Raw genomic sequence first — 27,447 nt, 5'->3', positions numbered from 1 at the left:
GTTAATATCCCTAATGCTAACTAATGACCCTGTTGTGTCGTGAGCATTTCCCTCAAGATTTGGTGGGGACTAAAACAGAGCTAAAGGAAGTGGCAGGATTAAGTGGCTGAACAAATTCTCCTTCTTACTAATAAAAAATCAAATCTTTTAGAATAATTAGGCACATGAGCTTTGAGCTCTGAGCATTGAGTTTGTACTGATGCTAACTGACCAACTCTGTTTGCAATCTTATTTTTTGTTTACTGTTGTCTGCCACTTCCGTGTTTGTGTTATAATTTCCGTGTAAAGATTTTCTCTCCACAACGGAGGGGGTTACTTCTGCTCAGCATATTTTTTTTGCGCTGATGTTGCACATGTAGTTAACACTCTAATACCACAAAGTAGCTCACTCTGTCCTGTAACAATGGCATACCGCCTATCTAATCACCCGCTGCAGCCGACCTCACTCTGTCTTTTTTCCCTCTACCTCTGTTTGTCAATGATCCCACTTATTATGCAGTGTATCTGAGTGCCTGCATGCCCAGAGCACACTGACCACCAGCCAGCCGACCACATGAAAATGGAAGTGATGAGATCATGTGCTGATACACGTTCACAGAGGAGGAACAAATTCGGCTATTCGTCTTTGTCAACCCACTAGCTCCTTTCTTCTGCTTGCAGACTAAACACACAGGCACGCAGACGGGCACGCATTGCGCTCATGCAGGTTTGTGAATGCACACAATCAAACGCCACCACACGGAGATACTTAGAATAAGATATACACGCATGGAGACTGACAGATATGCACAAATTAGGGTGCATGCCATGCATCCATAAGAAAGGACTATTTCCCTCATTTGTTACTCATCTGCCAGTCTGCACGGTCACAATCTTCTGTGGTGACTACCGTCTCAGTCTGAAGCTTTGTTTGCATCCTCTCTGACTCGAACAGACAGGAAAACCACAGAGCTGGGACTTTAACTCCCATTAACATAAAACAACCCTAGGTCATGCACAAAGAACTCATGGGAAAGCAGCACTGAGTGTTCAACCTCTAACTGCTCAGACCTTGGCTCCATTATAAAAGGGCATTTGCATTGCACTCCATTTTCTGAACCAAACTGGCTTGGTTCACAGAGCATATCTGTGGTCGTAAGGATACTAATAGAGGCAGTGGAGGAGGAAAAATGCAAGAAAGAAGTCAAAATATAGAGAAAAGTGAACTGTCAGAGAAATGGGAGACCATGTAGGAAGCCTGTCGAAGCATGTTTTGTCTATTTACAACACAGTCATTGCTGCTGTCTGGAATGTCTGCGTTTGACTGGAAGAGCAGTAATCAAAAGAGCTGCAGGCTATACATGGCATCCGCACAAGAGAGGTTATGGGGATTCAGCACTTTGCATGAACTATACTACTCATTAAGTCATGCCAGTTGGGCCAAAGATTCAAAAACAAGCGTGGGTGAGATAGTTAATAAAAGATCCTCTCGTGTCTGCTTTCATTTAGCGTGCTGCATTCCGAGGCACGAAGCGGCCACGGTGGTATCGTCCAGGTGGGTGGCTGGTAACAGTAGTGGATGAGTGGTTTTCTCCAGGCGTAGATAGGTTTTCCATTACAAATTGTGTCAGGTGAAAAAACATGTTTTCTTAATTGCTTGTTGTAAATAGCGAAGAGCGTTTTTCTTCTTAAAACCACATGCTGAGCAGATGGGATTAAACCAGAGCAGCATTCTAGAGATAAACAACTAGGACGGCCCTTAGGTGGAACCTTCTCTTTACAATAACAAACGAGTTCACTCTGACTTGGAGAGGACACTTCCTCTGCATGCTGTGTGAATAATTTGAGTATTGATTCCACATTGTGCTGTCTTGCTACGTGCCTGCCAGGGGTCAGGGGTGGGAGCGGACGTGATACAGGAACTGGTATTTATGGGAAGAGACGGTGATGTCAGAGCGGCAGCATCTTCTCCAGACATCCAGACATGTGTCGGAGGCCACGTCTGCCATCAGTGAGGCGCAGCAGGGGTTGTGTGTATTCATGTGTGTGTGCGTGGGTGTGTGCATGTACAGACAGGTACACATGTACTCATACACTAACACACACACACACACACACACAGTGCAGAGTGAAGCTCCAGTCATCTGAATCACTTGGCCAGAATCGAGCATAACTCACACAGGGATGTAGTGAAAAGAGGTGCACCAGCCTCAAAGAGTTAATGTTCCTCCACATGTTTTTACAGACTGAATCACCCACCTGTGGCATTGAAGAATGTTTTCAGTCCCGTCTGGTCTTTTGTTTACCAAGAGAGCAACTGAAAGAGTGATGTGTCATTAAGAGTCACAGTTGATGGAGTAAAACCAAGGAAGGAGGTTCATTGGCTGCTTCGCTCTTACTTTATTTGAAAAGAGAAAACAAGACAAAAAATCTGTCACCACACAAGTGGCCCCGTGAGGCTGTAACTCTTATTACACACCAGGAGACAGAGCTGGAAGGATGACATATGGAGACTCTCCAGTTCTTACATCTTTCTCACATAGTAAGACAAAAAAAACTTACGATTTTAAGGCATTTGGGGAAAAAAATTATAAATCTAAATAAAACTTCTGCCTAATATAACAGGCAATAATATATTCCAGTGTTTCCCCTGGAATCTTTTGAGGCCTGCGATGATAAAACTTAACTTTCATTAAAAGAAATTACTTTAAATATTTTATTGCACAAATAAACGTTGCATGACCTATTACTTTTGTGGAACTGGCACATCATGAGCACAGTGAGCTTGATGATACTCTGGCTTCCTGCCCACAGTCCAAACACATTCAGATTGGAGTTAGGTCAATGGCAGACTCTGAATTGAGGTGTTAATGTAGGTGAATGATTGTTTGTCTCTGTCTGTTGGCCCTGCGATACACTGGCCACCTGTCCAGAGTGTAGCCCACCTCTCGCTCAATATCAGCTGGGATTGGCTCCAGCTTCCCATGTGACCCTCAAAGGAGAAGTGGTATAGATGCATGTATCACGCTATTGAAATTTTGCCACTTGTTATTACTTTGGCGCTACATTACTCATTTTGTTATTAAAAATACTTTTTGACCTGGCAGAGGTTATAACAGGGAAAGGTAATACTGCACAGATCAACGTAACTGCTTAATTACACATGTCCCAAAGTCCAGCAATAATAAAAAAATAAGGACTTGAACCATTACAACACCTGAGTCTCCCGCAGTTTAAATCTTTAGGAACCACAAATCAAATGTAGCACTTACTAACAGGACCTGTATTTGGCTTGTTTTGGGTTTGGTATAGATATCAAAAACCACAATAAAAGACTAACTATACCAAATGCTACTAAATAATTCATAGACCGACATTGTACCGTTTAAAATGTGCAGCAATCGTTAGCACAAGTTTAAAACAGCATTGTCTTTTGACCAATACATCATGTAGACAGTCTATTGTGACGATTACACGAGTTTTCCTGTTCAGAGTGATGTAAATCATGAACATGGCCACCAGTGTGTACATGAGCACTGAGCTGTGTCTGGCACCAAGAGAAGTTCAGAGAGGACACTGAACACAACAGAAGCTAATTCCTCTCAGCATCCCAACACACCAAGGCAAATCAAGCTGATTAGCCACCTAATGAGCCAGATTAGCCACATAGAGATTCTGGTATGTAGTAATAGACTGGGAGACAACAGATACAAACACAGATAATCACTGTCCTTTCAATACCCCCCCCCCCCCGCCCCTGAGCTGGGGACGTACAAGTCTGTCCAGCTAAATCAGGCCCAGTGGTGTATCCCGTCATTCACCATGCAAGAGTTTTTAATAGTCATTTTCTCTTCACACAATAGGGGTAATGCCAGTAAATGCATTACATCTGTAAGGAGTCATGATTGGTTCCCATCACTGACTAATGAATAAAAACTGTGCAGCCAGACCAGTTCTCAGAGTTTCGGCTGGAAACCACAACCAAGAACATTATTCACATCCTGGACTATTAAATTTAAAGAAATGGAAGAAGGTTATGTCTGACCACACATCCTCACTGCATCCACACACACACATACACACACACACACACACACACACACACACCCACAACAATTCTCTCTCACACACGCACTGCAAACCCCAAAGTGATGGCCAACGCTTTGACAATGCGGCTGCCCACCACTTCCACAATACACTCCAGCATTCTTTCACTTTGTTCTAGTCCCATGAAACCTGGGGATCTCACTCTCTTTTTAAAAACTGAATTTCTCACAGCTTCACTTCGCATGTGAACTCTCATGAAAAATGTTCCCTCAAATGTGATCGAGTTGCCTGTAACTTTTACAGAGGAAATTCTTTCCTAAGACTGTCTGGGGTTGGACGAGTTTTGAATTTCTTTTACTGAAAGCATTTTTTATCACCTCTAAGGAGGTTATGCTTTCACCCCCTGTCCATTTGTTTGTTGGTTGGTTTGTATGTTTGTTTGATTTTAAGCAAGATTAAACTAAAACCACTGAATGGATTTCCATGAAACTCGGTGGAAGGATGCAGTATTGATCAGGGAAGAACCCATAAAATCTCACTTCCTTTAACATTGTGAGCTAGGGCATTTGTCAACATTTTCACAATATATAAATCATGGATCTTGATGCCAAAAATCAGGCATGTTTAGAGGACTGCTATCTATGAGTGTGCAAAATTTGGAGCGACAGGGACTGTTTGGCCTTTTGCGCTCTACTGATTGCTAGTTAGAGATGTCATTGTGGTCAAACGGACTAATCACTGAGAGACATAAATTCTTCTTCGTCTCTGGCTTAACACGACTATGTTCTCCTATCACTGCTAATGCAATATATCGCTTCCTGTGGGGCAGAACTGCAAAGAGAAAACTTTTTTTATTCATCATTGTTCATGAAGGAAGTGAAAAGCCAGTGACGGTGAGGAGTTGCTGCTCATTATTGCGTCCTGAGTGCGTCTTTTCCAGGATGCAGGGGCAGCGGTCTGTGTTCCTGTTTCTGTCCCATCCGTCAAGCGGCTGCTCGGAGAGGGTCCTCCTCAGAAACTGTCTCCTGCGGTCTCCTGAGCCTGGCCGGACTATCATGAATAAGCGTCTCCAACCCTCTGGTGAAGCCGCTGTACCTTGACCCATCCACCGGCCTCTGCGGCCTCTGCGGACTCTTCAACACTTTTCTCCTAACCGGAAAAAATGGTGTCCTTGCCAGTATCTTCGCTCGGCCCCAGAGTGCACTGGGATCCACTGCGGGCCGGAGAGAGTCCATTAAACCAATGCAGGGATGAATGATGAGCAGAGCACACTGTGGAGACCCTGCTTAAATGTGAACAGCAGGAACACCTATTACAGCCTGACTCACTGGTTTGGCCAACCTCCAGGCAACTAACTGGCAGGTAAAGTGACACTGAGCTTCAGTTGTTGCACTTTGATCCCGTGTCTCAGCGAACCAAAGCCCTGGGAACTGATTTGCATTATGAATGAAATCATTCTCCACTGTGGCTCCAATATTAGCAACATGATTTGACATGAATGTTTTTGCAGCTGCGTTATTTGTACATTTATCAGCAAATCTTTGTGTTACATTAAGTTATTCCCAGATGAGACATTTAAACCTTCTCCAGTGGCTTATTTTCGCTGAGAAATGGAGAACGAGGGTAAGACGAATAAAAAATAACTGAACCAACAAAGCCTCTAGTGTCCTGAGAAGGAATATGGGCCCACAGAATGGAAAATGATCCAACATATTCTCTTAATTCAGAGAGTTAAAAAAAAAAAGTCAGGGCCCTGCAGGGCCCAGATGGCAGAAGGTATAAAGGTATGGATTTAATTGCTTCCAGACGCCATGTGAGAAGAGGGGGTACACACTACTGTAACTGCACTAATCCACACTGAGAGACTCCTGATGAACAATGTAACAAGTCACGACAGTGTGTCAGGATGTAAATGTGTGAATGTTAATTCATTAAAAACCAGCTTGTGCGGTGCCACTGGTTTTATCCAGTGATGATATAACTGACAACGAGCTGGAGCTGGAAATAAGATCAAGAAAAAAAACACTGACTTTCTCTCATGTTTCTCTTTCTGTGACTCTTTCTTTTTCTCACACACACTGGGGCCTCTGATTTCCTGACATACACATTCACAATGACTGCGGCAGATATTTTGGGCTCACTCACTAATGTAATTTGCAGGAGGCAAGTCGAATAAATATCTTGTCAGGAAACTTGCTTTGTGCAACACAGGTTAAGTCCTTAGCTTGTGCGGCGGTGACCCAGATCGGTGTTTTTGGCATTTTGTTTTTGTAAATTTTGATTATGTTGCACGGAGCGTTGATCCAAAGACAAAGAGCGAGCCTCTTGTCGGGGGAATAATTCCTGCCTTGTTCCTGTCCCATCTGCGGAGAGGCCCGGCCACAGTACGAGGCTGAAAGGCATTTAGATGGAAATGGGCTGACACAAACGGAATCAGATGGAAATGTCACATCGTTTGTGACACAAGCTTGTGCATAATGCTGATCAGACGGATAAATGCTGCTGTGAAATGCTCAGCTTTAATTATTTTGGTGCTTAAACCTTATTGGCCGGAACAACACAGCATGGGAAAAAGGGCCCGGCTGCAGCAAAGTGACAGGTTAGAGTATGTCTGGACTTTTTTTTTTTTATAAATCTTGTGCTCCCCTCCCATTTCCCCTTATTCTTTAACACTTAACATGACAATGGAGCAAAAAGGGTGTAAAAGTGTTGCCTGACATTCCATTGAATTATCTAATGTCCTGTACAGATTACAACCAGACTACATGTGAAAGACGTCTACCTCTTGTTATGTAGCTATTCACACCCAAACCACTGACCTGTGATACAGACCCAGAGTATTAATCCAGTTTCTCATGCAGCTTTTACAAAGGGGACAGACCTTTAACATGGTCTGTTTGGTGCTGCATTGTCCAAAGATTGAATATAAAGATGGACGACGCGTCTCCACTTGCTTCCACTGTCCAAAAAAGAAGACAAAATATCCCCGATACAAACGAGGGATGGAGCTGTGGTAGCAGGATCCCGTCAACAATTCGTGTCTCAGCTGCCAATTATCACATTTCACCACATTTTTAAAGCATCAAGTAACTAATTAAAATCTAATTTACTGGGAAAACTAGATATTGAACATACATCATTCTGCACCTCAAATCACAGAAACCATCTTTGAGAAAATCTATTTCATGTATATTTTGACTTTTAATACTAATACTAATACTAATAAAAACGCAAAATGAATTTCTGGACAACAGCACCACCTGAGGCTGACCAGTGGCAGTTAGATGACCTACTAGATCAGACCGGTGCCAGGACCTGACCCTGGTGGGTTTCCTACACAGCGCTGATTGGCTTTCGCAACATTGCATCACACACATCTTTTGTGAGAGTTAAAATATCTCAACTTGAGCGAGTGAAGCAAATGTCGCAAAGTTTGCGTCTATTTGAATCTTTGCATTGACTTTGTATGTAATCTCATCACTCAAAAGATTTGCTTCACCTTTGGTGGGAATGCACCATAACATGGAGGGGGTGGGGATTATTACCTATGCTGCAGTCAGCCACCAGGTGGCGATCAGGTCACTTTGGCTTCACTTTTGGGGAGCCACCATGTTGTCCATCCTTATATGAAGTCTATGGTCCATCCATGGAAAACCAGGTCTGTTTGTTCTTCCACTAATCTCAGACTAAATCACATTGACCAAAACATTTTGCAACATCCGCTGTTTGTTTGTTTTGGCCGCTGCAGCAGTGTGAACACAGTGGAGTTGGATTCTAAACTAGATAACTGCAGAAATCTATCACGTTAAAACATTACAAATAAAATCCAGATGAGCTGTTAGGGAAGGAAAGAGTGATTGAATCCAGGGCGAGCCCCCCGAGATTCACTTGCAATTATTTCTGATTCCCTCCTGTCTGAGCAGCGCTGTAGCCAAAAACACATTAAAGGAGGCAATGGTGCTATAGCTGATTGTGTTTTTTATTTGTAAATAGCAGAGCTGGCTCCTTGTGTGTGAGTGTGAGTGTGTGAGTGTGTTTCGACAGTATACCCAGACACAGACACTGAGCCAGCTGATTGTGGTTTGGGCTCAGTCTCAGTCTCTGAATTAATGCACTGGGGCTCCCGCCATATGCTTATGGTGGTGTGGGTCCAAGTCTGGCACACACATAAATGAACACACACACACAACAAAAAAGGACTCCAGGATCCACAAGCAACTCAGAAGCCTTGCCCAGTCTGTGGAAGCAATTGAGACCACAAAAGTCTGTCGTAATGGGACATGCGCCATGGAGTATATTTAGCATATAGATTGGATTCAGAAAAGTTTGCGTGTGTTTTAATGTATTAGCCGGTGCCAGGTCATCATCCCAGTCTGCTTGTACTTCAACAGTGAAATGAGTTGTCTATCAGGCAACGCTATGAAGTGATACTATAAAGGAATTGTGGGACCAACTGCCTCTCTTCAAATGTGGCCTTACAGTAGTATACATCATCAAAACACAAGTGGACACGCCCTGAATCTACCAGGCTTTATTCATCGCTGCTTCAGACCACAACACCCTCTGAGGTTGTGCGTATGAGAAATACAGATGTCTGCTTGACTGAAAATAAACAGAGGCAGAGCTGAAACATGAGCTGCGCCTTCACCAAATTAGTTCTACATACATGTCCAGAAGATCAGTAATGAACACAATTGGTTTGGAGTTGTATTCTCAAACACACCATGCCTCATATGCCTGGTAATCACAGAGGAACATCTACCCATCAAAACATCCACAAGCATGCTGAATAATCTCCCGTTCTCTCTTTGCCTTTCACTGTGTTTATACTGAGGCTGGGCCTTTGAACAGCCCCACGGCTGTATCCCATTACATCCAGAGGGATGTGCCGAGGGATGGTATGGTGAGCGAGAAAGCGGAGAGGGGCCTGTGTATGATTCTAATCAATTCAGGCCTTGGCTGTAGCAAGGGCTCTTTAATAACTTCTGTAGATGGATCCGACTTGAGAGGGAATGCAAACCAGATCACTTAGGAAATTCCGCGGCCCTCTCTTTGCAGCAAAAGCCCCTCTTCTGAAGGAATGTGCGCGAACATTTCCCCTCAATTCCTTGGTCTCCCACACACGCACAGCTGCCCTTCAGAGTCACGCCAGAGAAGCAGAGCCAAGCCGGCCGCTGGAGATGCAGAGAGGGAGACGGAAGAAAAAAAAAAACTTAGACACAGCGGCTAATGGCTGCTCTCCCAGCTGCATGTGGTCTTACACATACAAACATGTCAGGAGAGGTTGGGTCAAAGGAGAAAGCGCACAGGAATGGCGATGAAGAGAAGGGAGACTGAAGGGGAAAATCTGGAGTAAGTAGCCTATAGTGAGACTGTGAAGAGAGGACCCACAGAGATAAGGAGAAAGAAAATCAATCTGGTGACAGACGTGTGAGGAAAGAGAGGAAAATGATAGAAGAATACAGAGAGAGGGAGAGTGGGAGTGGGAGGAAAGTGATGTCGGAGGCAGCGCTGAGACTTTACTTTAAGTAGACGCCGTGTGATGGATTGTCTGAGCCGCCTGGCAGCTCCATCCATCCATCAGGTGAGGGAAGGTGCTGAGAAGAAAAGTTCAGACAAACATTTGTCAGAGTAAAATCCCAACACCAGACGACACCTTCTGAATGACTAAAGATACAGAAATGATGCTCATGATTTTGGGTTTTTTTCCCCCTTTGGTAAACTTTGTGCAACCTGCTGTGAACCACAAGATTGGCGCAATGTGTCTCTATATGTCTCTGCACAAGACTGTAGATGTGTAAATCTAAAAGACATCATAATTTCTGAGCCTCCGACTCCATGGAGCGAACCAGATGTTACTTTTGGACTCTATGTGGCTCTTGTGGGATCTTTTGAGTCGATCAACGTTTGGAGATATTGCCTTTTATTAGCCAATCTAAGGATCAACATCCCTGCAGAGAGGCGAGAGATTCTGTACTATGTGCCAGAGTGTCCATGAGTTACTGTCCTGAGCAATAAACACACGGTAAAAAAGCTCTATGGGGTTTCCATACCTGGTGTTTCTCTGAAAGAAAGAGAATCTTTTCTGTGTTTTATTACTCAAAAACAGCCAGGCACTGCATCAACAGATTCTGTGGGTTTTAACAGGAACTTTTTCCTGCATAGCCTTCAGTTTTTATTTGGATTTGTCTTTCCAGAGGTGCATGGCGGGAAAAATTGCAAGAAAAAGGGGGCGAGGGAGCAGAGTGGGGCCCGCTCGCTCCTCGACATCCCTGTGTTGAATATGAAAATATATTATGGCATAATGTGTTCAGTATGCAAGCTTGAAGGAAACCATATGAAAAGATCCCAGACAAAGAGCCTTCTGTGCTCCAACTGACCCCCCTCCCAACCCCATCCTTCGTCTGTTTCAACTGAGGGAGTGAGGGAGCAAGGGGGAGAGGTAAAAAGGGGGAGGCGTGTGTGCAGGGTCTGAAAAGGGGCAGTGCTGCACACTCTGGCTGCCTCACACAGCCAGACCCTCTACAGTACAGGTGAGCAGCGTGACAACACCAGCAAACAGGAAGGAGCACAAAACCCCTGGAATTGTATCTGCTGCTGTGAGACTGTGACGTTGTCACCTGCAGCCCGTTACATTTGTCCATTTGGGGTAAGACGTTGTCTTTGTTTGCAGAAAGAGAGACGCAGAGAGGGAAGCAGGGAAGCAGGGAAGCAGGGAACTACAGCAGAAGAGGAGGGAAACTTTGAAAGTCTTTGTCTGTGCAGATGACAAACATCTGTGGCTGGCTGCTGTGGTATTTTTTTCCCTCGGTGCAGGCTTGCAGACTTGCAGAGGAAGGGGGGTTGGCTGGCCACATTAGCACCGTGGTCACTGATATCTGAGCCTATTGTCCTGACTGTGTGGAGCCTGGGGTTTAGCCAGGTTATAGAGTTGAACTGCACTGTGTAACATTAGAATGTGTATCTAATTAAAGACCTGGCTGGAGACTGTATTGACTTACGCATATAAGTAATTGCTTCCTGTTAACACAACAGGTGAGAGCCATTAACTGCTTTACAGGGGGGCGATGGCAGGTTCTATTCAGCCATATGTTACCTTGCATATATTAGCAAATGTTACCCTGAAGATGCTTTAAAACTGCAGAAAAGTTTTTTTGGCCCCCATGTGAAGAGAAAAACTGCTAAAAAGTCAGTAATACTCTGCAAATAGATGCTGCTGTATTGATATTACTTGTGCACGTTTTACATTCTTAAAACGTCCTTGTACTTCCTTCCTTTCATGTCTAACAGTTTTCAGATTATGACTCTGATTGTTTTGGAGGGTTCCTCCCTCTTGGCACCGGATCACAGACACCAACTTCAAGTATTTATCTCTGCCTCTTGAAGTTCTCCACCTGCGACTCAGACAGAGTAGGATGAGCCGCACATGACGCTGACACTTCATCACAAGGTTTTTTCCCTCTGCATGATTTATGAGTGCACTCGCAGGATTTTTGAAAAGAGAAAAGAGAAAGTAGAGTGGAGAGAAAAAAGAGAAATTTGTGACTTTCATTGGCGTCTGTGCCACGCAGAGCTTTACATGTCAGCCATCAGCCGTGCACAAGTCGAGGCATGTCGACTATCACAGACTCCTGAGGAATTATGATCCAGGAATGCCAATTTTGGGGCACTATCCAAAATTATTTTGCACTGCTGAATGACTCTTTTGTCTGAGTAAGAGGAACAATGAAAGAGAGAGAGAGAAGGAGCAAAAGGCCCTGCTAAAGCCTTTTTGCCATTTACGGCGGAATGATAATTTTTTTGGGGCATGCCAAACTGTAAAGGAGCCACCCACCGCAGACACACAGCAGCTCTGCCCCTGAGGGACTCAGTCATAAAGGTCTGCTCGTTGCTCTCCGGACCAGATGTCTCATTGTAAGCTTTGTGGTCTGATACACTTCAAAGTCTCAGTGGCTGGAATGTTCACCTGACATCCACACATCTCACATTTAGTGGGGTCCAAAAGTCTGGGACGGCTTTCCCAATCAACCTGGACACATATTCCAGAGCCACAGATGATGTGCAGATGTTATACCTGAGGTGAAAATACACACATGAATACAGGATTTATTAGGTGACTGACGTGCTTTCAACACGTTGGCTGTTGATTGCAGATGTGTGATAAATGTAAAACACCACGGCCACAAGGGACATATGAGTGATTACGGTTTGTGCTGCTGCCAGAACATTTCCTTTGTGTGTTATCACTATGTGAGACATGCTGCAGGGAGCTGTGGTGTACATTTTGCTGTCTGCATATGAATCCGTCACGTACTGACGATGTACAGGAATTCTGTGATTGCACTCTAAAGTGGCCTACGGGCCAAACTGTAACTGATATCCTTGGCTCCTCACATGGAGGTCAATGGGTGGCACAGGAAAAGTGTGTGGGAGCGGAGCAGCACAGGTGGGCACTGTAAAAGTACCTTTTGAACTTCAAGGTAATTGAGGGGTAGAGGAGGGGAAGAGGAGAGCTGACATCAGGTCTTAGGTATGGCGGGTAGATAGGATCAGCGGGGGAGATATCACGAGTTCGTCTGGATGAAACGCAACAGGCAAGATGGAAATTAACAAACTGGGCCGGATAACAGAAAGGAGAAAATAAATAACAGATTGTTGCAGTTGTGGATTTCGAGTGTCCTTATGTTGGTGTTTTGTTTTCCGAGCCAGAGCGATTATGCTTCTCTGCTGATGTTGGTTTTAAGTTTCCTACATCTGTTCTCTGTCCAGCACTTAATAAATATTGTCAGATTGCATCAAAAAACAATAATTAAACTACATGTATATTGTAATCAATCTGCTGCAGCAGTGGACCAGCGGGAGCCCTTGATACATGTTCACCTCTGTTCCTGTTGATTACATTGACATGTGAAGTCTTGGAACAACAACTGTGTTTAAAGTAAATACCAGAAAAGCCATTGGGGGCGCCTGGGGAAAACAAATCCAAAGAGACTGTTTCTGATTCCAGTTGAGATCCAGTTTGATCCCAGCATAGATAACACATCTGGGGGAATCAAAGCCCTGTTGTCAAAAGGGGTCTAAACAATACCAGCTTTCATCTTGTCTCACTTGACACATTCACACCAGTAAGCTGAACTGTGGAGGATATTTGTCTCTTCTCTGCAGGGAGGTGGTGCTCTGTTGTGTTTGGGCCGATTGTCTTCGGAGGAATGAGGCTGTCATGACCCAGCAGTGGCGGATCTGGGACTTTTCTTGATCACACAGAGGTCCCAATTATATGTCAAACACATTTAGGTCAGGCCATGTTACTGTTAGCTCGATAGCTCTGAGCAAACATTGAATATATTTTGAAAACATCGTTTCTTGTTCAAGCACATTGTGTACAAAAAAGCTTAGAAAATAAAAATGAATGAAGACAGAACAGGGGCACTTAAGGGGCCAATCAGATCCATGCCATCAATGCCCCCCCCCCCCCCCCCCCCCCGACTCAGCAGTCGCGTTGGAGAGCGTCTCAACAAAACACAGTCTTCAAGGCATGCAAACAAATTCACGGAGCTCACAAACCTTGAGAAAAGACGGAAGTGAGGGTGGTTGCTAGGCCCCTGAGAGACTAGACAGTTAAAAGATAATGATTATGTCCTCGGCACAGGCCACCCACTCCTGAGTGTTACAGTGGTGACTCATGAATGAAAACAAATGCAGCCCTGATCAGCTTCAAGGAGAGGCAAGTCTGATCAAGGACAAGGACGTGCAAACAGTGGTTCATCAATGCAAACTTTGCCAGTGGTTCTTTTTAGCTTTAAGGAGGGAAACGTGACACTGTGGATCTAATGAAATGCTTCATCCGATAAGAAGAAGGAATGCAATGGATGTCACTGTGGGACATTCACATCTTTGTTTGTCTCCTCCAGCGTATCAACAGGCGTGGACTCAGATGACGCTCATTATTTGGCAGATTTAGTACAGATTTCTGACATTCAAGTCTTAATGAATTGTGACCTTTCTTCCTTATTTGGAGTTTTATCATGTCCAGACTTTTATAGCTGCATGTCTTCATTTCCTGCTTCACCCTTTCAGCCCATCTGAAGTTCAAAATGAGGGCGCTAGTCTTCATCTTTAAAGACTTGCATTGTTTCGAAAATAAGTTTAGATTTGTGCGTTTTGGAGTTCAAGCTGTGCTCATTAGAAGTGTTAGATGAGCCAAACTGAGTTTCCCCATCTGCCAGGGTTGCCATCTGTAGAAACTGCTGCTTCTCAGACGGCACAAAGGTCAGGTTTTTGGACTGCTTCCTTGAAAGCATCATGATAATACTTTAAGTCCTGTACAAAGAAGTGGGTTGAAGCTTGTGTCATTATACAAACGGTGATGATGGAGAATGAAGCAGGGTTCTTGTACCAGCGGTTTCCCAAACCTCTGAATAGATGTAATATCTAGCTTTTATCTGTCTAAATGTCACATTTTAAATAACATGACTGTTGACATTTGCATAACTTGAATTAAACCTTGTTATTCCTCTGTTCACAGGTGATTCTGCAAAGAAAATGGACGTGGAGATTTATTAAAGACCATTTATCAACCACTAGCTACAACAGGTTCAGTTGTCTGAACAATCAGAAGACAGATATCAACTCTTTTTTAACTAGAAGCAAAACAAACAAACCAAATCTGTGGGTAGCAGCACCTGACGGCTGAATTACTGAATTCATGACAACTCCCTAATTCCACAATCAGCAAAAGAAATTTCCTTCTCGATTGTGGTTTTGTGAACAAACACAAGAAAGACATTGAGCCTGTGGAGGCTGTATCTGGCTTTACTGTATAACAAATAGCACAGGAAACTTCAGTAAAGCAACACTAACTGGCTGCTTTGAAGCTCTGAATACAAATCAGTCTGTGGAATAACCTTTCCAGAGCAAAATGTTATTCCTCGCATGCACCTAACAGCAGGAAGCGCCCACATACACAGTCCCCCTACACGTCACTGCAGAGTTATGATCTTCAAGATAAAGGGCAGATCCTTTTCTCCGAGAGAAAAATAATCTCCGCGCTGGAGATACGGATGCAGACGAGAAGCATGTTTTGGTGACCAAAATAGCAGAGGAGGAAGAGCAAAGTCTGGGAAAGGGGGAAAAAAAAGGAGTACTAGAGAGATGCAAATAGAGAAGCCTGGACTGATTCTCACCCGTCTTTGCCAGATTTTGAACAGAGCACAACAAACTTGTGCAATTTTCGTGGCAGTTATCCACGGGACCTCATCCAAGACACATTGGAGCTGACCCTGCTGGGAGGTCCTGTTAGACAGAGAATAATACTTCATGAAGACCAAAGTGAGAGCACACTTCTTCCATCAAATTTCTGCTGACTACAGAACAACATTTGGAGGCTTTGTCGCTGAAAGGGGAGCCATGGCCGGAAGCAGCGAACTGGAAAGCTGAGCCACTTCTTTCCTTGTCTGCCCTTTGGTTTGGGTTCTTGTGTTTGTAAACTTTTTTCACTGCCTGCCAGTGAGGAGTAAAACTTCCCATCTTCCAGCTGGATCAGTGGCTTCATCTTATCAGGAGAGAAGATTGACCTGACTGGAACTAAACCGCCCCATTTCCCACTGCTGCGGGTGTTTTTGTTTCTGCTGCAGCAGCAGCATTTTAACTGTGGGTAGCGATGGAGATGAAGAAGGGACATGCATCGATCAAGAGAGGGGTGAGCTGGAGTCCAGGAGGACAGAGAAAACCTATCCAGGCAACGCAAGACATGCACACTCCCGGGACAGAGTGCAATGCATTATGGGAGAAGACAGGTTTCAACAAAGAACATGTGAGCCGGAAAACAAGTAAGTGTTTGTTTATTTGGCATTCATGTCTTTATTTGTGGAGCCCAAGCAGTGGCATGAAAGTGCTCTGTTACTCTGTGACTCTGTGACTCACGCCGTGATGCTACAGTATAGCTTGAACTGTTGTTTACCGTATTCTCAGAAACCGTGCGGCTGAGACAGCGAATAGAGAAAACAGGCGGCCCTGCGTCATCTGTGCTACTTGACGCAGTGAAATGCTCGATGAAACATCTGTTTCCATGCTGTTAAAATTTTTTTTAAAAAAAGGCTGTCCTACCACCAATGGAAATGCAATCAAGCATCACCGCTAAAGGGCAGACTTCAAATACAAGACAGCCACTGACAATAATGGTCTAACTTCTGGGAGAAGCTGTTTGGAAACTTTTTCCAGACCTTTCTATTTTTCTTTCACAACTGCCAACTCCAAAAGAAGGAGAGGAGTTAACTCAGCTCTATAATAACACAGAATCATTATGTAGTTAAATAGCAATATTAGAAAACAATATGGAGATATTATTACCTCTGGGCGGTGACAGGTTTGTCAGACGCTGCATTCAAAGAGCATAAAGCAACATTGTGAACATTGTGCTGTGAGGAAGCAAAACAGAAAGGTTGAGGCCATTAAATAACTGTTACGTAGACAAGGCCCTGATCAAAATCTCCAGCCTCAGCACTGTTCTCATCACTCATTACCCACTAAGTAGTTACCTCAAGTTTAAAAGAAATCCGGAAAGCAAAACAAAGGCGTAAGAATCAACAGCACCTCTGCAGGGACCGTTGCCCTAATGCACAAAAGTAACAATATGAGCAGCAGGGCTCAGTTTCAACCTCTGGGCTGGTCTTGTATTTCCCCCACGGGATCCACCCTGGAGTTGAGGTCAAATTCAGCCTGGTGAGATCCCAGGACCTCCAGTTAATCCTTGTCTTTCCATACGGCTTCACACATCACCCACGGGAGCCGCTGCTGTCACCCCGCACAGCCATCGCCCGGAGAAAGATAACATCCGACAGGGTAATCTGACCTTTGGTACACAAATGCATGGTTGGCCCCCTGACATAAATCCTCCCGCTGTGGGGGAGTGTTCCCATCTCAGGGATAGGACCAAGGGCAGAGGGATCTAGAGAAAGTTAGATGTAGGGGGAGGTGGACGATGTAATGTAGAGGCTCTTGCATCATCCGTTGAAGGCTGAGTTTTGTCTCGATTGGAGGATGGGAAATTCCTATCCTGCACTTGCAGGTTGGAGCTCATGGCCCAGAGGACTCACAGAAGGGCAGAGGACGCACGGTGAACACACATGGCGCTGTCCAGACAGACGAGCAGGGCAGCTGAGGTGCTGGAGCTCTGGTGTCCCAGTGGTCTAATAAGCTGGAGCAGCCTGTATCTCTGGCTTGCCTCTCCACTTCAAAGACTTGAACCAGGGTCAGACACTTGCCTGCCATCACAGGATATTAGACAGAGATAAGACCACCATTGATTGGACACCTCTCCAGAGCTGTCAAAACAAAAGTGGCGTCTGCGTGCAGCTTCGATACTTTCTCCACTTGAGCACTGTTTCTCAGAGGCATGTCTCATTCTTTATAATAAGTGCTCGCCCAGTGGAGATGGTGGTAACATAGAGTTTTAAAAAAAGTGAAAAAGTGCTGGAGGCTGAATGACGGACAGCACAGCCTCCAGCTACAGCCCCCTCCCTCCCTCCCTCTCTCCCTGCCTGCCTGCCTGCCTGTGTGCTGGGCTGCGGAGGGGAAGAAACCCGATCCCGTGGCTCGGACTCGGTACAGAAAGGGGGTGTGAAGCTGAATCAGACGCAGTTAGATTGAAAACTCTTCTGGAAGTACTAGAAAACGGCGGAGCTCTTGAGTTTTGACGTGGAAAAGAAGGTAAGAGAATAGGCACTGAAGTGAGGACACAGGGAGAGGATTATTTTCTGGTGATGACTCAAAAACTGAGGAGATTTTTGACTTGCCTGTTTGTGGTAAAAAGTATGACTTAGGAGTATGTTGTTTTTGTGTCAGATGACATCAACTAAACTGTCCATAAACTTTTGGTTTCTCTTTTTCCCCCTCACAACTGAACTTGAAGTTGAAACTAACTTATTTATTTATTTATTTATTGCCCTGCTGTGATCTATGATGTAATTTGCACAGGAACTTAAAAATAGCAAGAATTACTTTATTTCAATCAGATTTATTTCCAATTATTGGTTGTTGATTGATCATCCTATCTGGAAAAGTGGCATCTGTCGTTTAATTAATACTAAGTTTTGTACAAATTAAATTGAATTAGCTTTAAGAAATTGGGGAAAAAAGGATACAAATCTAAAATTCATAAAGGGTATCACTTGTAGTTTGGTCACTGATGGCATTTGCACCTGCTGTTACTTGATAAGAAGGTCTGGCTCACAGCAGAGGTTGATGTTTACGGTGAGGACATCTCATTTCATGTCTCACTGCTCAGGTATATATTCATGGCAGCATGGATTACAAACAGTAAATGGCAAATAACAGTCGTTATTGGGACCTGTGAGCTAGTTATTGACAACACTGATAAAAGCATCTGAATATACAATAAGTACCTGTGCGACAGGGCCGCTTCACGTCTCTGCTGCAGCTTATAAATGACAGTGATTTATGCTCATGCCAATAGCGCTGAGGGGAGTGCTTGTTTAAAAGGCTGTGTGATGATGTTTTTATCCTTGTTATATTGTTATCACATATATCTAATGGGGTTGATCTATGATATCCCTTTTAGTGTCACGCTCCATCTTTTCCGCTGTAGTGTCAGGTTGATTGATTTGACACAGTTGAAAGTGACATTGATGGATTTCCCTTCAGAGGTGAGAACAGTCATCATCAAAGGTGTCAGTCCGTGTTTGTATATGCAACGATAACGTATATATAATCCAACTGGGCCCCATTGTCCCTCTTTATTAATTAAAAGAGTAAGGTAAAAGTGACATAAAGAATTTGTGCTTGTGAACTTGACAGGAGATTATGTAAGAGAAAACTACAAAGAGTTAAACAAATTACTCTGAGGGCAGACTTAAAGTCTCTGTAAAAATCAATGACTGAAGCATATTACTCTTTTTACTGGAGGGAATGATTATTAGCTTTATACTCTGTGCCGGGGGAAAAAATGCATTTAGAATGTACACTGTGTTGTTACTGTGACTGACACATGATTACAGCATAAAATGTTGCTGTCTGGATCCATCACCTCATTAAATGAAAAAAGAGACGTGCCTGGGGGGAAGTTAAATATCTTCCACCAGCCTGAAAAAAAAGATGCAGCTTTGATTTTCCTCTCATGAACTTTGAAGCGCGATGCAGTCACTATATTTAAGATCGGGAACACTTGATTGTATAGTATGTTTATATACAGCAGGCGAAAGATGTCATTTTTGGAAGCTGTAGATTGTAAAAAATGGTCTATTAAGGGTTCGAGCTGTAGCGTCGCACAAATGAACTACACAGAGAAACCAAAGGCATTTTGGAAGCTCAGGCAGGGAGTTTTTCCTCAGCGGCGGAGGAATGCTCAGGGAGGGACTGCTGCAGATGGCAGAGGAAATAGCTCCGCTGCCTGGAATGGAGCTCTTAAGCTCAGAAAACAAACTTTCAGTTTTAACACGGACATATTTTAGCTCTTAAATCCAAAGCGGTCAGCAAACTGCAGAATCAGGTCAATTTTTTTGGTCCCATAGCAGACAATGACCCAGATTCTTTTTCTTACCAACTTGCAACAACAACAAGCTTTTACAACTTTCCTATTAAATTGTTTATTTGAAATGTTTCTCCGCCTATGTCTCTTAGCTCTTTGTCTACACCTTTTTTTCTCGCTGGATTGGAAGAAATCAAAAGTACAGCGAAGAATAATAAAAAACATATGGTGCAGAGACAATTATGTGGGTTTAAAAAAGAAATTCAATCCCAGACTTGTTAAAAAATGTGTCCTTGGTGGTTCTCTCTATTTGTACATAAAAGCCCTGTGGTGAGCTTTAATTGGACGTTGAGGGAATGCTGTATGTTTAAATAGTATGGTTTGGGTCTGTTTGATCATTAATCGAACATCTCTATAAAGAAAAAAACCAACTAAAGCCATTGTTTGTCTTTTATTGATCAAGTTGTCCACTCTCTTTCCCTTTCACCTCAGATTTGACCCGCAGCGCCAGTTTATCAGAGAAGGAGCTCAAAGAGGCTCGAGTCAGGAGCCAAATCATCGCCGCCCAGCTCACCGTGCCTTCCAACTCCAGCTCCAGGGGCGTGCAGCTCTTCAACCGCCGCAAGCAGAGGGTCAACGCCTTCACACTCAAAAGCTGCGGAGAGGGCTCAGAGGAGGACAGAGCAGAGAATTTGAAAACTGCCCCCTCCAACAAATTAACATGGGCAGAGAGGAGCAGTGAGGAACACGATAGAGATCTCAACTTGAAGAATAGCGCCACCAAGCCTCTATTCTCGTCACCTGTCAGTGTACCTGGAGTAGGTCACATCATGGAGGAGCCATGTAAAGATTTCCACAAAGAGGAGTTGGAGGATAGTGTTATCCATGAGAGACACTTCCTGCCTGTCAAAGAGGAACAGGAGGAAGACGAAGAGGCGAGAGATGAAATCCATGAGGACAAAGTCAAGGAGGAGATTCCCCCAGGAAGTAATAATACTGATCCAGTCATGGTGGGGCATGTTGAAGAGGAGGCAGAGATTAATAGGCTTACAGGGCCGGCTCCCCGCGGAACGTTTCTTAACGGCTGTCACGGTGCCTCTGGATCAGACAGGGCGTTTGTGTCCACATCCAAGCAGACAAGCGCCATCATCAACAGAACTGCCAGGCCCTTTTTCTCCCCACCGACGGTGCAGTCTCCAGAAGCAGCCAGCCCTGTCATGAACATCCCCCCTCCTCCTTCCTACACCACTCCTCGTCTGCCTGCTTACGCTGCTCCACAACCCGTGACCTTCTCACCTCCACCTCCACCTCCATCGTATCCCATGCCACCTCTACCGGCCTTCACAAACCAACCGCCGCAGGCCTACTACTCCAGTCCACCTCTGATGTCTCCGGTGATGTCGCCTTCTTCCCTTCCACCATCTCAGTTCCCTGTTTCTTCTGTATCTAACTACCCACCAATGCCTCATTACGGCCCACCCAAGGCCCCAAAGCCCTCCAGCTTTGTTCCTCAGCCCTCTGAAGAGAGGAGGCCAATAACAACGATCAAAACAGGGATACTTGAGGAGGGTGCGGTTAAGAGGGCAAGTAGGAAATCAATGTTCACATTCAAAGAGAAGCAGGTGGTAGCTCCGAACCCCGAGCTGCTGTCTCTGGTGCAAGGGGCGGATGACAGGAAGAAACACGGACATAGATCTGTTCCAGAGCCAACATCTGAGGAAGAGTTACTGGCTCTGGGTGCAGAGGCCTCCAACTTCCTCGCCAAGGAAGAGGACAGGAAAGATGAGGCTAAAGAGCCAGAGTGGACCTCCTGCCTAAAGAGCTCCAGGACCCGACCGAGAGAAGAGCACAGGCCAGAACAGACCCTCACCAATGTCTCAGGAAAGGGGGCAGAGCTGTTTGCCAAGCGTCAGTCCAGGATGGAGAAATATGTTGTTGATAATCAGAAAGCAGGTCAAATGAGGTCTCCGTCTCCCACGATGTCTCTGCCACCATCTTGGGTTTACCCATCAAACATGCCAGGGAGAGTCAAGGCCATTGCTAAAAACTCTGACATGAGCACTCAGCTTTCACAAAACCTAAAGGCCCAACAGGAAATCAAGCAGAAACCGAGGCAAAAAGCTCCAGCACCACAGCCGGTTCCAGAGCCGTTAGAGAATGGATGCTCCAAGATAGAGATGGAACTATCGAGGCACCGGCCCTACCAGATTAACTCGTCCCTCTTCACCTTTAACCCCGTTAAAGACCCCATTAGTACGCTACCCAGAGGAGCACCACAGGCCAAGAACATGATCTCCACCCAGACGTTCTCAAGACAGACTTCCTTGCCCCACAACCCTCCCTCTCACATCCATACCCATTGCATGTCTCCTCAGCTGCCTCTCAGTCCCCCAGGTGGAGTCGAATATCCGTCTAATCCAGCTCCTGGGCAGCCAAGGATCAGTTCTCCTATGCCTGCCTTTTCTCCAGAGCGAGTGTCCACTCCCCGGTCAGGAGTCCAGGCACCGAGGCCAACGTTTTCTGCCAAGAGGGCAGGGATGGCACCACAGGTGTGGAGACCCTCTCTGTATCACTTTTAGAATGAAATGTCATTAGAGGGATTGGGTCTTTTGTAGAGATTATGCATATGATTGTAAAACTCAATTTGACGTGGAAGGCTTTAAGTTTAAAATTGAATGCACTTTTTTCTTAATCTTACGCATCCTTCTTGTGCCTCTTCTTTCTTTGTACTATCTCCTGCATTGTAGAGACATCATAGAGTTGAATCTTTTTAGATTTGAAATGATTGAATCTTGAAATATAGTGTAAAATACATGCTCTATAGATACTATAAGGTTCGAATACCACAATGAATGTCATATTCAAATATTGTTAAATAGAATATGGAAGTGACCATATAATTATCTTAATTTCCACTTGTTTTTTTCCACATGAAGATCCTTATCCTTGGTTAAAAATTTTCAAAAGCGCCTTGATGGAATCAGATAAGTTGCTGAACCCAAAAGCTGCTGAGCACGTCAGCACTTCCATTCTCAGTGCCTTTCAAAAAATGATGAGAAACAACCTCACACTCTTTCCACTTTGTCTCCCAGTCCTGTGGTCACTAGGGTGATGCTGCTTCACAAAGCACTTTAACAGATGGTCTGGCATCTGCTTTATGATCTATGATTTGCAATTTAATGCTGCTCACTGACATGAGAGTTACAGCAAGAGAGCTCCTTTTATGTCTTTATGTCTTCAGGGTAATACACTGTGCTTTCCGCCTTTTTTTCCCTACCTAAATATATGGTACATGGTGTGTACTTCTTTGATGTCTCAGGTAGGCTGCATACTAATTTGCATCAACGATCTATATATTTATTGTTTTCGTAGTAATTCCATATGTATTTTTCCCAGGATGTCATCAGTCAGGGTTTATGCATGTTTTAGTTTTTAAAGCTTGATTTACTCTTCTCTTCTCTTCTGCTGTTATCCTGTTATGATTGATTTGCTTTGTGTTAAAGTTCTTTCCTTCTGTGATTAAAGCTTTGTGCTAACACTTTGCTGTGACCTCTTTCTCCTTTTTCTCATTTCCTGACTTCATGCACTTCTTTCAGACTTTGACTTTTTAATATTAACTCTTCGTTATTTCCCTTTTCTTTCTTGCAATCACTGCAACTACTGGCACACAATAATAAATGTAACGCGATGGTTAAGTAAACAGATTATTTACACAAGCAGCCAGGTCTAGTTTTAAAACAGTATGTGACATTTAATGCTGAAAAATAAGCTCAGCTCAGCATCGGAAGATATTTTACACTTCAGCATCTGGGTTATGTGTGTTTGGTCTTGTTTTGTCCGCAGGGGCTCAGACTTTCAGACAAATGATGTGAACCTTGACCTGGGTCTTGTTTCCCGCACAGACGCCCTGACCTTTTGAAACATGACCACGTCTTAAAATATCACAACCAGGATACTGATCTGAGCAGTTCAGACTATAACTCCACTGACATGTCTTCATATTATTATCCTGAGCAAAGACTGTTAGTTCTTGATTAGTAGGTGTATTAACATGGACTGCCAAGTTCAGGTTAACAACCTCAGCCAGGCCAGATTACAGTAACCTGAGAGAGACACTGAAGACCGGCCCTGGCTGTGTACACTGGCTTTAAGGAAACACAAACAGCAGAAGGGAACACACTCAGATGACCTGACTTTCACTGGGGACTCAGACTGAACACATAAACACTTATTCATCAAAATAGATAATGAAATAGCTTTGTAAAGTAAAGTCATGGTCAAATCAAAACCTTAAAATTGAATTATTCCTATGTTGTAAAAGAATTACACTCTCTTATTTTGTATGTTTGTGTGTTATATTGGTGTATGCATGTATTTGAGAGCCCACCCTACTCCTTCAAATGTATTTATTTATTATATTTTTGCCTACAGACGCCAAAGGACTCAACCCCAGTTGAAACCTCAAGTGATACTCCCACACCAACCAGGACACCCAGTCTCACCAGACGTTTCAACAGCCCAGAGGGTCCCGCCTCAGGACCCTGGACGTCAGGCCTCCAAGGGAATCGCCCCTCCACCACCACCTCCAGCTCCAACCGCTCATTCACGTCCCCTGTATCCACTCCCAGGGGTTCTAGATGCCAGTCTCCTATGACCAGTCAGAATATCCAGTTTTCCACTGTTAACTCAACCACAACAGTCAGACCCTCGCAGATATCTGCAGCCACCTCCCCACGCTCACCTCCTTGGGGGTCGAGATGTCAGTCCCCGATGGTAAGCCAGAATACTTCCACTGTCGTCTCATCCAGACCCTCCCAAACACCTACAGTCACATCTCCCATCTCAGCTCCTTGGGGTTCGAGATGCCAGTCGCCAATGGTAAACCAGAATACTTCCACTGTCGTCTCACAAAGACCCTCCCAAACAATCACATCTCCCATCTCTCCTCCCTGGGGTTCACGTTCCCAGTCTCCAGCTCCCTCGCACAACAGTTTATCCTTCGCTGCCACCAAACCTCTGTACACATCCTCTGCCACCTCTCCTGTTCTCCCAACCAAAGAGAGTCGATGCATGTCCCCCATTGTTAATAACTCAGGCTCAAAGGCCAACCATCGCCTCCTGGCAAAGAACATCATCAACGCAGCCAAACGTAAAAACAGCCCGTCCCCTGGTGCACTGAGCGGTCACAGCCTCCCCATCTCACCGCTGGGAAATTCGCACCATGGCTACGACTGTCACAAACCGCCCACAAGCCCCTTCCAGTCGCGGGCACTGGGGGCCCGGTCCCCTCCCTTCACCAGCCCCCCACCCACTCCAACACAGACGATCTGCTCCCCTGTGAGGCTTTACAACACTCGCTCCCTCACCGACTCTGATGCCTCTGTTGAGTCTGAGGACTCGGGCCTCCGGTCGCCCGGACACTCCTACAACACCTGTCCCCGCGGCTGGGGCGGCAGCCTGAGGGTGAAGAGGAGCAACGTCTCCAGTGACCTGTGAGGGTGTTTACAGGATGTCCATTAAAGCATAACCACACTTTCCGCAGACTTTCTTGCCATTGGATCAACCATTAAAAAGATTTTCTGATGAAGTTTCATCCAAGTTACTCTTCTGCAGCTTTTATTGCCGGTCCTGGACTATGATTAATGTATTGAGGTAGTTTTAGTATTTTATGTGACTCACATTCATATTCCGGAGTGACAAGAACAAGCTTTTTACATATCACAGTTGCTGTGGCTTGTATGCATCTATACATACCAAAAAGTGACTCTAAATAACCAGAGATTTGAATTCACTCTAAATGACTGTTACACTTTTTTACATCTTCACCACACTTTGACAGTGTCTGACTATTATAGTTGAATAATGTCAAAGTAAAGGGCTATTGTTTTGAATATTATTAATGAATTATCATTATCATTATATTTACTGGTCTTGCACAAGGAGAAGTGGGGGGAGGTTTTAACTTTTAAGGCAAAGAAGGGACACACTAAGTCAAAGTCGTGTTGATACATATCTTAATCGACTATACAGTACTTTGGTTGAGGCACTCTCCTTGTTCTGTATTAATAAAGGATCATATTTAACAATCCAGTCAAATCCTGATGAATATCGATGTAGATGATACTAAGTCAAATGAGATTCCTTAATTTTTCCATGACAAAATCACAGGGGTCGGTGGGTAGGACACATGGCATTCACATTAACATACATGGTTAAAGTATTCACTGCGGTTTATTATTCATTTTTAATCAATGGAAAATAAAGAATATGCATAACTATCACCGTGCAATAATCAGTTTAACACAGTGTATATTATGTTGCTTTATGTGCTGCATTTGCTCAAATGAATGTACGGTTTACAGGCAGGTTGACAGAGAATGGTAGAATGAAGGTAGTGTTGAGTATGAAGAGTTATGTGGTTAGATGGGACAAAGACACGTCACTGTGGCCATGTTTGAGGGAAAAAAAGATTTCAAAGGGTTATTTGCAAATGTTTAAAGAATTGATGATGAGCAATTGATTAAACAAATGTTAGCCGAAGACTTGTGCAAAACGAATGGCATATTGATTGTAAAAATCATTTTGGAGATTGATGTATGTATGCCTATTTTGTGGATTTTACTGATCATAACTTTTCATATCAGTGATGTTATTCATGAGGGAAAAGAACATGTTAGTTGTAAGAATGTTGTATGTCGTATATGGAATATTAATCTGAGTGTTTGTGAGAAAAGGATCGGAGGAATGACTTGTATTTTAAACACATTTAAATACATAGTTTCTTTTTATACTTGATTTGCACTTCTATTCATTCCATTTCAGCAGCCATGTTTGCATTGTTTCAAACTTGATTTGCTCAAAGGAGTGTCATTCACAATAAGACCAGCAAATAAATATCCTTCCGCAAAAAAATAAGAACATTCGTGCACTATGCAACATGGTGTGAGAGCTACAGCTGTAAACATGGTTCAGATCACAGCTAGTTCCTTCCTTCAAATGTGGGATAAATGAAACCCATCTTAGCCAGTCCGGTACCAGCACACACAACAGATCATTCTTTCGTTCCCTGACATGCGGGGGCCAAGAGCGTCAGCACATTTCTAAATATTTACTTCAGTGTGTGTTTTGAGTGGCAGGGACACCTGCTCCATGTTGACCTGGCTCCTTCAGCACGATGGAGACACTGTCATGGATTGATTACAATCTGGTTCACCTCTGCAGTTTTGCAAGCTTTTTCTTTGGCTCTGTGATTGCATTCCTGAATTGTATCAACACAGCTCATCATTTCATTTACTGTATCGTTTCTGAAATAAGAATACAAAATAAAAAGTGATGACACACCAATTTAAATCATTTGTGGTTTGTCCATTGCTTTGTTATTTTACTGCATAAAACCCTGAACTGACAATGATAACGTAACTGAAGTAATGTAAGCTAGAGTAGTAATTTCCCATTTGTTTATATAAAAAATTAAATAGTGGAACGTAAGTCATCAGATCCACTGGAATTCATACAGAACGTTGGCAGATCAAGGATTTTTTATAAACCAGGGCCTTGAAAGGGGCCTGAATCTACACAGAGGGGCCAATTATATGTTCAACATCCATGCATAATTCCTGATTCAGTAAAGTGCACATTGAAGTCATTCCTTGTTTACTGTTAGCTCTACAGCTTTGAGCAAATCAGATGTCAGCTGGCCCCGCCCCTAGATCCACCCCTGATTCAGAAGATCCACAGATTTATACTGTTTTGTTATTTAAGTAAGTAACCAGTTATTATAAACTTGGAGTATTTAAGGTTAAACTATCACATATAGGACAACAGTAATCCTGTAGTGCCCCATAAACAAGGATTCATTATGTAAGCCTCTTCAGTCGCTCGCCCCTGTATTAAATTAAAACTTTATGACAATCTAGTTTATGTATTTTGATGTAGGT

The 27,447-nt window shown here is 43.9% G+C and overlaps 1 protein-coding gene across 1 annotated transcript; it reads left to right on the top strand.

The window, feature by feature from the left end:
• Positions 1–10,524: 10,524 nt before the first annotated feature.
• Positions 10,525–26,854, top strand: LOC117769518 (synaptopodin-2). Its single transcript, XM_034598452.1, has 4 exons — positions 10,525–10,675; positions 14,552–15,854; positions 20,003–22,059; positions 23,942–26,854. The coding sequence occupies exons 2-4, from the start codon at positions 15,686–15,688 to the stop codon at positions 25,004–25,006; spliced, it is 3,291 nt and encodes a 1,096-aa protein (XP_034454343.1). The 5' UTR covers positions 10,525–10,675; positions 14,552–15,685; the 3' UTR covers positions 25,007–26,854.
• Positions 26,855–27,447: the final 593 nt, after the last annotated feature.

The sequence above is a fragment of the Hippoglossus hippoglossus genome, chromosome 10 (assembly GCF_009819705.1).
Source record: "Hippoglossus hippoglossus isolate fHipHip1 chromosome 10, fHipHip1.pri, whole genome shotgun sequence".
NCBI lineage: Eukaryota > Metazoa > Chordata > Actinopteri > Pleuronectiformes > Pleuronectidae > Hippoglossus > Hippoglossus hippoglossus.
The sequence above is the reverse complement of the archived record's forward strand: the minus strand, read 5'-3'. Positions and strand labels throughout refer to the sequence as shown.

What these genes read in the sequence shown, in the direction of transcription:
- LOC117769518 (XM_034598452.1), top strand. Translation starts at nt 15,686, where the DNA reads ATGGAGATGAAGAAGGGACATGCATCGATCAAGAGAGGGGTGAGCTGG. An exon ending in ACATGTGAGCCGGAAAACAA is followed by an intron (nt 15,855 to 20,002) that starts GTAAGTGTTTGT and finishes CTTTCACCTCAG; the next exon opens with ATTTGACCCGCAGCGCCAGT. An exon ending in GGGCAGGGATGGCACCACAG is followed by an intron (nt 22,060 to 23,941) that starts GTGTGGAGACCC and finishes TTTTGCCTACAG; the next exon opens with ACGCCAAAGGACTCAACCCC.